The sequence below is a fragment of the Miscanthus floridulus genome, chromosome 19 (genome assembly GCF_019320115.1).
Source record: "Miscanthus floridulus cultivar M001 chromosome 19, ASM1932011v1, whole genome shotgun sequence".
In the NCBI taxonomy this organism is placed as follows: domain Eukaryota; kingdom Viridiplantae; phylum Streptophyta; class Magnoliopsida; order Poales; family Poaceae; genus Miscanthus; species Miscanthus floridulus.
The window spans coordinates 77,994,826-78,009,468 of record NC_089598.1 but is presented as its reverse complement, the minus strand read 5'-3'; the positions used below and the strand labels follow the sequence as shown (position 1 = coordinate 78,009,468).

At 41.0% G+C, this 14,643-nt stretch overlaps 1 protein-coding gene across 2 annotated transcripts; it reads right to left on the bottom strand.

Annotated features, from left to right (window-relative positions):
• Positions 1-2,058: 2,058 nt before the first annotated feature.
• Positions 2,059-12,087, bottom strand: LOC136527248 (serine/threonine protein phosphatase 2A 55 kDa regulatory subunit B alpha isoform-like). 2 transcript variants are annotated; one of them, XM_066519899.1, is made up of 14 exons: positions 11,755-12,087; positions 10,335-10,438; positions 10,166-10,264; positions 9,742-9,861; positions 9,087-9,287; positions 8,864-8,955; positions 7,003-7,121; positions 5,016-5,139; positions 4,740-4,863; positions 3,908-3,976; positions 3,731-3,822; positions 3,564-3,641; positions 2,948-3,015; positions 2,059-2,854 (listed from the first exon to the last, which is right to left on the bottom strand). In XM_066519899.1, the coding sequence occupies exons 1-14, from the start codon at positions 11,864-11,866 to the stop codon at positions 2,718-2,720; spliced, it is 1,539 nt and encodes a 512-aa protein (XP_066375996.1). In that variant the 5' UTR covers positions 11,867-12,087; the 3' UTR covers positions 2,059-2,717. The 2 variants fall into 2 exon arrangements, with proteins under 2 accessions (XP_066375996.1, XP_066375997.1); XM_066519900.1 differs by having other exon boundaries at positions 2,060-2,854; positions 10,166-10,261.
• Between the last annotated feature and the right edge of the window lie 2,556 nt (positions 12,088-14,643).

Genomic DNA, 14,643 nt, shown 5'->3' with positions numbered 1-14,643 from the left:
TCTAACTTTTAGAATCGGACTTGTATCCATCGTCGATAGACGCGAGATGTTCTAACTCGCACATGGGTATGGGTCATAAGTTCGAGTCAAGTAAAAAAGTGGGATGGGAGAAACTTTTCATTGTTCGGTTAGTTATGAGGAGGTGGACGGAATAAAATAGAATAAAATTTTGGCTCTTTAATATTAGGTATAGATAAGTACCACAAATCTTTTCTAGAATATTTGTGGCTGGGTAGAAATTTGAAACTATTCAACTTAACCAAGTAAACACCATAATCTTCCTTTTAAGATGGACAACCACCCCAAAGTATAATCAATATCAAAGTAGAGTCGCCTTCTGTTGGAGTCACTTCACTCTAGCCACCAATTATTAGGTAGTGTTTGGTTCAGAGTCAGGGATATCCCAAGTGGGATACCTACCTCAGAATGGTGTTTGGTTATGGGATAGCCAGCGACAAGGATGTCTCACTAGCGAATATACCCCTCAGGCTGCGAGTGGGTTCTTGTAGCCACGTTGCGAGGCACAAACAGGAAACATAGGAGGAAGAAGAAAGAAAGAAAAAAGAGAGAGAATGACAAGTGGGCTTAGCCTGTCAAGTGGCTAATCCTATTTTATTTTTGATATCCCCAAACTAAAAAGAAATGAGTAGGTCACATCCCTCCTCAGTCAAATAGAAAACGGAGCTATCACATCCTAGAAAACAAAGATAAGGGGGTGTTTGGTTGCCCCTCCATCGGATGTTTGACACATGCATGGAGTATTAAATATAGACTAATTACGAAACTAATTACATAGTTTGCGACTAATTTGCGAGACAAATCTTTTGAGCCTAATTAGTCCATGATTTGATAATGTTTTACTACAGTAAACATGTGCTAATGATGGATTAATTAGGCTTAAAAAATTCATCTCGTGGAGTACTGATGGATTATGTAATTTATTTTTTTATTAGTATCCGAACACTCCATACAACATCCTCCCGACACACCTCCTAAATTTTAGTAGCTGGATCCAAACACCCCCTAAGAACATCCCATCGCCTAGCCAAATGCTACCTAGGCGGGGGGGGGGGGGGGGGGGGGGGGGGGGGGGGGGAGGCCATAGGAGCGTGCACCCAACCCCTCCCCTTCCCATGTCCTGATGGAGAGGCTTGAACTTGATAATTATGGAGCATGGTACCAATCTTTTTTTTTTGGAAATAATACAGCAGGGGAAGCCCCCACTATAAGCTTTTATATTTATAAAAAAAAGAAGCTACACAAAGCTGTACAAGCAAACAACCATCAGCAGAAACTAGAAGCCTAAGAGAGGCAAGGAAACTAGGCTAGGGAATCCATACAGGATAAGAAAGCAGGACGCTTAGCATCACAGATACTATGGGCCTGAAGTTGAGCTTCCTCACTAAAGCTGAACTTCCAAGAATCTAAGGACGGCCCCTATCAAAGATGAAGTTATTTCTTTGTTTCCAAATCTGCCAAGCCGCAATGGTGAATATCTCCGTAAAGTAGGGATCCGTAAATTGTTGCTTGGCTTGTATCAACATTTGAAAGAAATCACTTGCAAAATTCCATTGGATGCCCAGGTGCTGCCAACAAGCTCGGCTTAAGTTGTTGGCAATCTCACCGGAGTTGGATGAAGATTTGAGTGAAGAAACAATTTTAGTCTGACAACGTAAGGCATTTGTACGAAGGGCAAGCTTGGTGTAGTGGTGAGAGCTGTCTCACTGAGTTACCAGGTCGTGGGTTCAAAGCAGCCTCTCTGTAGATTTTGCGGAAAAAAAGGCTCTCGGTTTTTCCCTTCCCCAGATCCCATTCATGTGGGAGCCTCCAGCACTGGGTCTGCCCCTTTTAACACAAGGCATTTGTATAAAAAAATAGGCATATTTAAGTCCGACAACGTAAGGCATTGAAATGTGATCTTTTTACTAAGCATTCAACAAAATTACCCTACCTCCACAAAAATACAGCAAAATTTATAGAATTTCCCATACAGAAATTTTGAAACTAGTTGGAGGACATGCCAATGTTACATTCAATTAAAAAGCATAATGACGCACCACTATATAAAAAAGAAGACTACCTGCCACATGGCCAGCCTTACATGAACCGACAATCTTGAAACGTAATCATATCTTGAGCCTAGCCATGCTTTAATTCAGTGAATTCCGTTCTTGCAAATGCTTCAGTGTACAAAGGCCATTCAGAAGAAAGAAACAAGAGTACAATTATACTGGTGCCGCCTTATTTTAACAGTCCAACGAATGGAACGGTAACTAAGATGAATAGCTACAATAATAACTAGGTAATATCTATCTTTCTGAAATTCAAGTCCCAAAACAACATTAGCCCTGTCTAGGTGGCATTACATGCTAAGGATTGTCAACCATACTACAGCCATTGCAATGCAGGTCCTCCAAGTCCAATGCAGAATTTTACCTTCGATATGTCCTTTCCACCGACTCCCAATACAATTGCCACGATTGAATATTTGGATCAAAACTTTCCATGTTTAGAATTATAATTTACACATGTACTAAAGAATCAACAGGCCGCAGTCCGTTAGCACAGCAATGGGTGATCTTGTGGACATCAGCAGCTTCTGGCCCCATCGGGTGGAACTGACGACAATGTCCTGCACCATCTCTCTGGTTGCAGTTGAAGGGCCCTGCGCCTTCACCGAGAGCAAGCCAAAAAAAAAAAAATCTGTCGGACATTCTCTACGCATAATACATATACAAGCTATTTGCAGCAGCACATGCAATGGAATTCTCGGTCGGGTGCCATGCGAGGTGGAGCAGCTTTGTTGAGAAGTCAAATGAATTCCCATTAGCATCAACGCCTTGATTTTCTCCACCTGAAATTACATTAGGTCGGTGATGGCTGCGTGGACAAAATAATTGATACTGTTGCAGGAGTACTTAAGTCAATGTTGACGAGAACAAGTCACCTCTCCGGACACCACAGGTAAAAGAAGCTAGTGTCCGTGTGGGCCTTGCTGGATTTTCAATCTGACGCCTAATCGCACCCAAATCCAACAAGAATAAGCTTAGTATTATAATTGCATAAAGAGCAGTTATGAAACTTAATTAACATGGCAATTAAAATGTGAAAAAAAAGAGAGCAACAGTAAAATGGTACTCTACAAACTTTTGAAGTTTGAACATCTAACTAGATTATACATAGTGGAGCAGTGGACACCTATGTTTATAGAAGAGATCATTGGTGCAGATAATACTGCTGAAAGAGACTTTATGCAACAGCTTTAAGACAGAAGAGAATCATTAGCTCCCGTTTGGTGTTTTGTTTCATAAACCACTCACCCAACAGTGACACTCTGTTCCCAAATAGGATGGCTAGGGTTGTCCCCTAAAACTAGGGTCACATGCGTTCAATATTATGAACTAATGAACATTAAAGATCTTACACAATTGATTAAATAAATGGAATTGTGTCCCTGTCCCCAGTAATGGATAGGTAGAGGTTAAGGCACAAGACCAAACCAAGGCCATGGCACAACAGTGAAGAAATTATGACTAAAATTAAAAGGCACATGTAAAATATACCTCATTGGATTCCTACTTGCTTCCAAAGTTGTTGCCTCCATGCTTCCAGGAGTACAACCAAAAACACGAAATATATTACTGCAGTTGAAGACACAGGAAATGGAAGTGTTAATAGACAAGATTTCTGTAAAATGACACATGCAGTCAATAATGGGTGAAAGAAATACCCATAAGAACCAGTTGCAACACGAAGTCCATCCCCACTAAGACAACACTCAAACTTGTCGAAAATTGAGTCATTCTCATACAGATCGCAGAGCTGAAAGTAGTGATAGCATAAAATTACATTAATTTTGTTCATCAAATGGCTTCTTTTCTTAATCATTCAGTTGAGAGAATTTCACCTTAGGTCTCAAATGTTCATGGACTTGGAAGGTTGAAACAGGGCCTGAATTCATGTTTAGATCCCATAGCTGAGTATGGAGCAAAAACATTAGGCTCTTTCTGCTAGTTACTCCCTCCATTCCAAATTGTAAGACATTTTGGCTTTTCTAGATACATAGTTTTTGCTATGCATTTAGATATACACTCTGTCCAGATACATAGTAAAGGCAATATATCTAGAAAAGCCAAAATGTCTTATATTTTGGAACGGAGGGAGTACTAAACATAGCTCAAACAATAGAACAGTTCCTAATCATGCATATTGGTGTCAAGTGTCAACAGATAAGTTTCCATTGGACCACGTCTAGGGCAGTATGCTTGACAGTCGATTCATTTTTATACAGGCATTCACTGCTTCAAAGAAGTGGTAAACCAGCTGTTTCTTTCCTCAAACAGTAAGACACCAACTAGCTTTTGACTTTGAGAAGTTGTAAATCAATGAAAATGTTACTCCTACATGACGTATTAAGTTTGTCCTAAGTCAAACATTACCATCAAATTTTTTTTAAAATGTATGTAGTTTCACAAGATGTGAATCATGTATTATGAAAGTATTTCTCATAGTGAATCTAAAAACATAAATTTTATGTTCTTAACCTATATAAATTTTTTGAAATTGATGGTCAAAGATAGAAATGTTTGACTTAGGACAAAGCTAATATGACATGTAAAAAAGAATGGAGGGAGTATGTACTAAGAGTGACAAAATTCATTTAAGTACTCTGGACCTGAAAAAATGAGTGTATGACAGCCAAAAGCAATGAGATAGAAACATGAGAAGCTACTACACACCTTGAGAGTCATATAATCACGGCTAAGAATATATCTACCATTCCTTGAAAACTTTAAATCAGAAATTGATGCAATAATTTCCGTAAAGAAGGATCTTGATCCAGGTGCTTCATGTTCCTCAAATCTGTTTAGAGGCCTTTTGTTAACTCATAAAAAAATAATAACTTATGCAATATAAATAACTGTACATGTTCCCAATCCTTCATACAAGTCGCCAACGTTGCCAGTACAGAAGGATACAATGTTATGGAGAGAAGTACAGGGTGAGTAACTAACATTTTGGAATGGTTGTCACACAGTGCTGATTGACGTAGATCAATAAGGCGGATAGAACCCTTTGAACTACTATAGGCCAGTGTATTACAATGGGATGGATGGAACTCCGCACATGTAATCACCTCTGAAATATGAATGTGAACAAATCAGGAAGTGTATATGCAAAGCAAGAATAGCAATAAGACCTGTAGTAATTATAGGAAAATGAGCCTACCAGATTTCTAATAATCCTCAAAATGGCAAAGGGATAATACCATGCTTATATCAATAAATAGATAAAATATCATGTGCCAGATGCCCAGATTGAATGTTTTTTCATCCCAGTTGGGTAGCTACTTTATGAAAGCTACAATCCCTTAATTTACAACCTATTTCACAAATGAAGAATGTCGTCTATATCAATGTTTAATATGGTCAAAATTTATCCACAAATTACATCTGTAGTGCTATGCTTCTATGATTTAATTAGCAAAATTCCATCAAAATCAGATTCCAAATGAAAAAAAAAATCACAAAATTCAAATAGAACATAAATTGCCATTACTTAGTATCTCTAGCACAATACAGTAGCCCACAAGTTACATCAACGTTAAGTTACAACATTTTTCCAAGCCCATGTGCTCTGTATTTATAGATTGCGACTTATTACTAGCATTGAACATAAATTGGCGTTACTTAGTATCTCTAGCACAATACAGTAGCCCACAAGTTACATTACATCAACATCAAGTTACAACATTTTTCCAAGCCCATGTGCTCTGCATTTATAGATTGCCACTTATTCTAGGATTGAACATAAATTGGCGTTACTTAGTATCTCTAGCACAATACAGTAGCCCACAAGTTACATCAACATCAAGTTACAACATTTTTCCAAGGCTGTGCTCTGTATTTATAGATTGCCACTTATTACTAGGATTGAACATAAATTGGCGTTACTTAGTATCTCTAGCATAATACAGTAGTAGCCCACAAGGCCACAAGTTACATCAACATCAAGTTACAACATTTTTCCAAGCCCATGTGCTCTGTATTTATAGATTGCCACTTATTACTAGATTGAATGTGTCATGTGCCAATGCCAAGTTAAGGTAACAGAATAGAACAAGGAGTTTCTGTTCTATGCATCCCACTTGTTTAAGAAAACGAGAACACTGTTTACATACCAAAAAGAGGGGGATGGGGGTGAAGAGAATGCTTATGTGAACTTCTCATTTCATTGCATTAATTAGTCAATGCAAACTACAACTGGAACTCTATTTGTAACTTCCTTTTTGGTAGGTGATCTTACCATTATTTCTAATAACACACTAGAGCAGAACAGAGATACCATGCCACGACTTAAAGATAGCGAAACCATGATAATATCCTTGTCAAAATTCATAAATGATTATGTTGCCAATTGACAATATGCTATTCTACAGTCTACAGATGCCCCATCAATAGGGAGCCTAAGAGAATGAAGGCCAAATCAAGAAAAGACTATCAGGATGTTTCTGTTCATATCTTAAATTAATAGAAATTTGCAGAAATAAGTAGATGCATCCATGTGCCTCCATGTACGCAAGCCAAGTGAGCAAAGTTATAACACAACAAAGCATCACTTGCTTCAAGTTTTGGAAAGATCACAAGTTCCCAACAGTGGGGTCAGGGCCAAATAACGGGAAACTACAAAATGGTGATGAACCAAAGCTAGCAACAAAAAGTCTTCCTATCTTGGAAAAGCTAGCAACCAAAACAATGAAACAACTATTAAATCCTATTCTTATTCAAATCCCCTAGAGAAACAAACATTACTTACTTATTATCTGAGAAGAACAACAAAGTCACAATCACTAAAATTCTTTTCAGCCATTACCAAGAAACATGTCACACCAGGAATATTGCTTTTTTTTTGCTAAATGGAAAGGTAAAACTTCCTCAGGTAAATTTGCAACATTTCAGGGGGTGGGGAGGGAGTAAAAAAAATATGACTAAGTGGAATTACCTGTTAGATCTTCCATGTTTGTAGGCTTCACATCAACAATGTTAAAGCTCTGGCTGTTTATTTCCAAGTTCCATAAATTTATTCGGAGATCATCTGCTGATATGAATGTCTCACCATCACTGTGGATTAACAAACAATACAAGAATATGTATCAATACAATGCCCACAGATATTATCGTTGATGAAGTATTTGGAATCTGCACCCTGCAGGAATATGACCACCAGAAAACTATGCTGGTTCTACATAGCAAACAAAACCGATCAAGAGTAGACATGTGACTATGTGACCAATGCCCTATTACAAAAGGCATACAAACTACTCTTGCATGATACTAGTGCTTCATTATAACACGGCATAGATTCAGTTTGCCCTATCTAAGTTCAGTACATAGGCGAATGGGCTTATAGCTGAGTTGGTTATGTGGCTCTAGTAGCACTCCTCACTTCCTCAGGTCCTGGGTTCGACTCCCTATGGGAGCGAATTTCAGGCTCGAGTTAAAAAGATCCCCTCGTTTGTCCCACACTAAGGCACAGGTCTAAGGTCCGGACCAGGTCATGGTCGTTCTCACATAGGCTACAGTGCTGTTGTGTATGGGTGGGGTAGGGATTCAGAGGTTTTCTCGACCTGCGTGAGGTCTTATTCTTAGCAAAATGCCCAAGGGCTGTCTTACCCCACGCAGATCGAGTTCAGTACATAGAAGATGAAAAGAATGCAAGTACCAGCAAATAGCTAAAGATTTGAAGCACTAGCAACACTAGGGTTTCAACCAGTGAAGAATGCAAGTACCTGCAAAGACCTAAAGATTTGACGTACTAGCAAGACAAGTATTGAAACTGACAACACTAGGGTTTCAACCAGTGAAGAATGCAAGTACCTGCAAAGACCTAAAGATTTGACGTACTAGCAAGACAAGTATTGAAACTGATTATTAAGTTTCAGTTAATGAAACATAATACCAAGAAAACTAATTCAAGAACAACCTGCAAGGCTTAGCTGATAAGACGGACCATGGTTTTTAAGGCGGTACGGCGAGGCATGGCAACCTATCCCCCCTCACAATGCCTAGGGGACGCCTAGGCGTTCATAAGGCCAGGTGAGGCGACGCCTTACCATTCTAAGAAATAGGAAAATAGCAGCAGAGAATAGGCAAGAAAAAGAGAAAAAAGGAAAGAGAAAACAGAAAAGGGCAAATGAAAAGAGAAGTGCTTGGCCCAGCCCATTAGGCAGCCCACGAGTGCCCTCTTGTACTTATCCCTTCTCAGGTCATCTCACGGAGACATGGATGCACACACGCCGCCTGGGGGCTCTCTGCTTCTCCCTCCACGCAGGCGCAGCACCGCCACATCTCCTCCCTCATGGTTCAGGCAGGTGCAGCACCGCCCTCCCTCCCTCGCGCTGCTCTTGGCTGCGCACGCTCAGCCTGCCCTCTGCTCCTTCCCTACCCCTTGCTGCTGCTCCCTCAGATCCCCATCTTGAGCAGCCGCCGCCTCCGCCACAGATGACCCAGGCGATGCTGGATTTGGTGGGGGTGAGCAAGGAGGCAGCTGCATGGCCTTTCCTTTTCGTTTTCCTCTGTTTTGCCTCCAGTCTCCATGGATATCTTGCTACTTTGGCTAGGCGTCGGGGACGCCTTACTCCCTGTGAGCGCCTCGTCGCCTAGGCGACGCCTTAAAAACAATGAGACGGACACTAAATACTAACTCTTCAACAATATATGTTAGTTTAGCCTATTTTCTGCTCGAGAGCAAGGAAAACCAAACATAAGGAAAACTGGAAGAGATGCATATGAACCCATGGAAAAGAAAGAGCGCAAAAGGGATCCCAGTGAAAAGATAAAATTCAATGTCTGAAATGACTGACCTATTATTTGAAATAGAATTTATATGGTAATCGTGTGCGTGAGCAAATACACGTCGACATCTAGCAACAGGGTTTGCTTCTAGACTGGTAACCTGCATATGGTTGAAAGCGAAGTGAGTTGGACTAAATAGCTGCAGTTTTGCATACCTTCCACTTATAAGTTATATAACTACAATTTCAAATGCTAGAGCAGATAATGTATAAGATGTCGAGTATAACTTACCACTGGCAAACGCAGTGATGGGTAGCCTCCAGGTGGAAAGGAGAGATCATTATTCACGCAATCAAACTTATCAGAGCATCCACCATTTGGAAGAGGTGCCTTATAACTACTGGTACTTGCAATAGCAGTGGTACTACTTCCTACATTTTGGGAACTGTCCAAATTCATTACTGCAACTCGTTTTACTTTCTTCTCTTGAACCTGGACAGTAATTAAAGCAATGAGTAAGCAAAGCAAAAAAAAAAAAATCTGCAATTGAAATTGATAGAAGAAACAATTATAAAAAATGGAATGCAGTGGTGCTACATATAATAAAAACAAAATAACAGATTGTACACTTTTTTGTGTCCACAAAATTCAAAAGGTAATAATAAATGATATGATTGGCATCGCAATCAATTTATGTATTTAGCAAGCCAATTTTGGCATAGATTTCAAAAATTCTTTTTCAGAAATGCAAAGACTTAGTTCAACACAAGCCTCTACGGCACTACCAGCGATGAGAAAAATAGGGATGCTAATACTCAACTTACATGCAGTTACATTACATCCGCGCTAGATTTACAGTAAACATTTAAGAACGTAATTAGGATTAAAAGAATTGAAGCGGTTAGAAAAATTGAAAAGCACTTCTAGAAGTAGCTTGCATCCATACCTTCCAGTATTTTATTGTTTTATCATTTGTAGACAAAAGGGATAGAGCATTGTTGGCTGTCTGGCACCACTTAATCTTGTTGATCTTTTCCTCTATTTCCAAACTTTTCAGGTAGTCAAACTACAAGAATCACATAAAAATAAGAACCCTGATATAACTTCAAACTACCATTAATTTCCAAAAGGAAACAAGAATAGCACATGGTACTGGCATACAACAATGCTTTATTTTTATGATCAGAAGTGCATACTGCAATTATGAAACATAAACATAGTACCAGGGCCTATGCAAAATAAAAGTTATTTTTCCCTTGGAATTGTTATTTCCAACACCAACTTCTCAACTTTCTTGTGTCAATACAACTATATGGCAATAGAGAAACTTCTAAAAAAAATGACAGAAAAACTGCTTATTAATAACATGCCTCAGGTTCATGACTCTGAAATTCTGTTTTGTAGCGGAACTCTGGGTGTCTAGTAACTGGAACATCTTGTCTCTCCAGTTCTCTCCGGCTGGCATTCTGCTGGTATAAGAACTTATTAGGGCAAAATATTGAAATCAAAACCAAGATAAGTTCAACATGCCATGCTTACATCCCGTGCATCTGTCCTTTCAAATAAAACTACGCGTCCTCCTTTATCACCAGTGGCAAGATGATCACCAGATTTATCAAATTCAATTGCAGAGATGATGTCAACTGAAAACAAAGAAGAGTGTTAAATCAACATGCAAGGCAACATTCTTCACTCACACTAAAGTGAAATTCCTCGCTTATCAAAGAGCAGAGCAGGTAAGGAAGGAAACTAGGTTTAGATGACAATATCAGTGTATGGTATATAGTAGACATCCTTCAAGTCCTGAATAAAAAAAAGGTTATTTATTGAATGATCAATAAGCCCAATTCATGACGTAAATCCTCAGGATACAACAAAATCCCAATGTCATATATAGCATTCTGTTAACCTCTAAATAAAACAGCAAAGGAATATAAAACAAAAGGCAAAGACATTCACTGCTGTCATCATAACCTCTCTTCCCAGCAGACTATTCTGAAGCGAAAGTTTCCATACTAAGAAGCATCGGTCAGCAGTTTCACCCATTGAAAGCTATTATTTTCTCTAAAAGAGATCATCAAACGAACACAACTGGACCAATGTGGCACGGTGATAAAAGGAATTTCACAGATGGACCTCATTTCGTGTGTCCATCCAGATAAACATACATCTAAAACAATTAAAAGAGAATAAGCACCATGTGCCAATGGAAAATCATCCTTGCAGAACTTTAGACTGCAAATTTCCTACAAGGCCACAAGCCAAAAGCAGATGCTGAACCACAACCAGACAAGAAACACAGCATTACTTCTTATAGACACCTATAAACTCGTCCAGTTTTTCAATTCATGAGATCAACCAACCTCTTAAGTTCAGTTCAAGTTTGCACTATGATATCGTATGCCGAACAAACCCCTCAAGCAAAACATGTCCCACAAAATTGAAGCCAGATGAGTTCACAAGTTCCAGAGCTTCTTACCACCTTTCTGCATTCTTTAAAACACAAAGCCAAGACAACTATCTGTGACCACATTACTCAAACCCCAGTCGGCCTGGTACCTGCGCGATTAAGCCACCCTAAGGCTAAAAAGGATTCCATTTGCAGCCAAACAAACTCTCAAAGGGCAGGAAATTGAGCTTCACGCTTCTCACAAGGCGCACTCTGCCAGTAGAGCATCAAGCTAACCCTCCGAATGACCGAATCCATTCTACACACACCGTGGTAGTCCTACATACACCAACACAATCCAAAGCCATGCCTTTTCTGACAGGTAATATTAAGGGGGTCGCGCCATCATTGCCGCGCATTTCCTACAAGACCAAATCTCTCAAACCCGCACAACTCCAATCCCAACACTAGCCCTATTGATTCCCACCACTTCAGGGCATCCAATCGGGGCAGCCAAGCCCAGAGCCTCCACAAATCAAGCGGATCTCGAGCTCATGCGCACGTGTGTACCTTCCTGGACGTCCTCGCCCGCGGCACGCTCGCCGAAGACCTGGGCGAACCGCCACTCCAGCGGCTGCGGCTGCGTCGCCTCGCCTTCGTCGCCGGGGCCTGGGGGATCCATGGCGGCCGTCCGTCACGCGATCGCGCCGCGCGGGCACCGCATCAGGGGCGCCCCGGATCGGGGAGGGGGGCGAAGGTTCCCGGGGAGGAGAAGGTTCTGGAATACTGGGCGTTGGGCGTTGATTGGAGGTGGGGGCAGGCGGCGGCGGAGACGAGGAAGAATGGGAGATCGAGCGGAGGAGGGAGAGTGGGGAGGGGTGGGGTGGGATGCGACGAGAGAGGCGAAGTGATGTGGGGGAGGGGGAGGCCGAGGTCTCCCTCCTCTGTCTCTCTGTGCGTCTCTCTCTCTCTCTCTACCCTGTTGTGCTTGTGTTTGTGCGAGCTCGCGCATATTTCTCTCTCGTGAAGTGACGTGGTGGGGCTTTTCCAGGTGGACCCTTGCCAAACAACAAAGGCCATATTTAGTTCCAAAAATTTTTTCCAAAAAATACTACAGTAGCCAACACATCAAATCTTACGATACGTGCATAGAGCATTAAATGTAGACAGAAAAAAACTAATTACACAGTTTGGTTGAAAATCGCGAGACGAACGTTTTGAGCCTAATTAGTCTATGATTGAATACCAATTGCCAAATAAAAACGAAAGTGCTACAATAGCCAAAATCTCAAACTCCACCCAACTAAACAAGTCCAAAATATTTTTCTTACACAGGGAATGTGAAAGAATTCAGACTACTATTATTCATTCAGGAGTGTGTGTAATAGAATCATATTATCATGCTAGCTCTAGCCATCACTCGCTCCTGCCATCTCTAATTTTCAACATGTTAATTAATTAATTGTGGCAATACAATATAAGTGTGGAATACAACTTGTGTCAAAGAAACAAGACCAAAGTGATTCAGCCCCTTTGCAACGAAGGAGAAGTGGCGGAATTCTACGCGATCAGAATCTTATACGTAAATTTGCTATGAAGTCATTTAGAACAAAGAATTGCGTCATTATAAATCCTATATGAAATTTTGTTTCATAGGAATTTTAGAGTAATCTACCAGATGTTGAACCTCATGGAAAGCTCCTCGTGTCAATATCTCTCTCATCAAACTTCTGTGTTTTTCTATGCTCCATTCAAACATTTGATTTCATAGTTGCTTATAGTTTTTCAATCCATAAGATTCAAGATGTTAGAGCAATGCATGGGTTCGATTCATGTAGGTACAAGGTGGGAAAAAACATGCAAGATTAGATGGGCACTATAGACCTGGATGCTTGAAAAAATAAATAAATATTAGCTAATACACATTATAGAAACATTATAGTCATCACAAACATCTCCTTTGGACTTCAGAAAAAAAAACAAATAATCTGAACGTGTGGCAATAGTACAAGCTTCAGTTTCACCTTCAAATTACATTGGCCTCGATAAGGAATGTAGGTGAAATAGATCATTTGAAAGGAACTTTTCAGATGACTAACCATATCACTTAATTTCTTTAAAGCATAGAGCTTCTGAAAAGCATTACTTACTCCCTCCACCTCCGCGCTCCACCCCCCTCCACCCTCTTCATCCATGGTAGCCTCCTGTGATCCTCGTCGCCCTCCATGGCTGGGCTCACGGACCTTTGCTATGATCCTGGGATCTAGTTTGCCGAGCTAGTCCACCAACGTTTCGGATGTTCGGTGAGTCCTGCCACTCCCTTCTCCCCTTCAGGCTTTCATCTTGTCGCGAGCTTCGGTCATTCTTCTCTCCGCCTTAATGAAGATTCAGTCGGGCTCATCTTGCAAGCATGCCTTGGTGGCATTGCTAAGGATTACAACAGTTTTCATCTTTTTGGATGGATGTATAGCTTTACTGTCTCTTGCAAGAACGTGGGTTTCATGGTTCATAAGTTGAAAAGCTTTTCTTGCAAAACTTTTGCCATCTTCTTATTCCTTTGGAGTGGAGGTCCAAACTGGCGCAAAGAATTTGATCTTTGGTCTGCCAAACAAGAGGCCGAATGGACTTTAGTTGGATCGAAAGGCAAGAAAAAGAGTTGTGCTAATATTGTTCGTTCCTCTGCTGCCTCTAAAAAATCGGTCTTTGTTCGTCTGAATTTCCTAACTGATTGACACCTGAATTACTCAAATTCAGCCCCTGTTCTTTCTTCCCTGCCTTCAAAGCCAAATTCAAATTTGAATCCTCCTGAGATGAGGAATTGTAGGCAAGTATCTCACTGGGTCCCTAAACCTCATCCCAATGCAAGATCTCAAGTGAATTTGGGGGTGGCCCATCAGGCGACGCTATCTACGCTTAACCCAGCTCCCTTATTTTCAAATTTAAAGCCTCCAAGGCCCCCCTCCCTAGTGAAGCCAGTTGTTTTGGACCCAATCTTGTAGGCCCATGTCTGCCTCAGGTGCTTGGGCCATGGTCACTTGAGGAAGGACTGCACCAGTAGGTAAGATGCAAATACTGTTTCAACTATGGACGCATATCCTCCTCCTGCCTCTCCAAGGCCCGCAATCAACGCCAATTTCGGCCCATGACTGTTCTAGAAAGCAAAACACCATGCTCTGCATCGCCTATTTATCAATCGCCCACCCTCGCTCTTGGTGAATCCGTCCTCCCTGTTCCCCCACCAACAGTAAAAACCCTAGTTCACTGATGGCCATGGCGAACTAGGTGGTCGACCCGGTGCCTTTTGTCCCCAAAGGCTTCAAGCTGGAAGACCCAGTGCCCATCCTCCTCTCTCCTACGAAGTGTTCGTGATGGGCTGCTACACCCTCTCCAATGAGGACCTTGCGATCGTGAAGCTAGAGCCACAAGTTCACATGGATGACTTCGCAAGCTTGGCTGTAG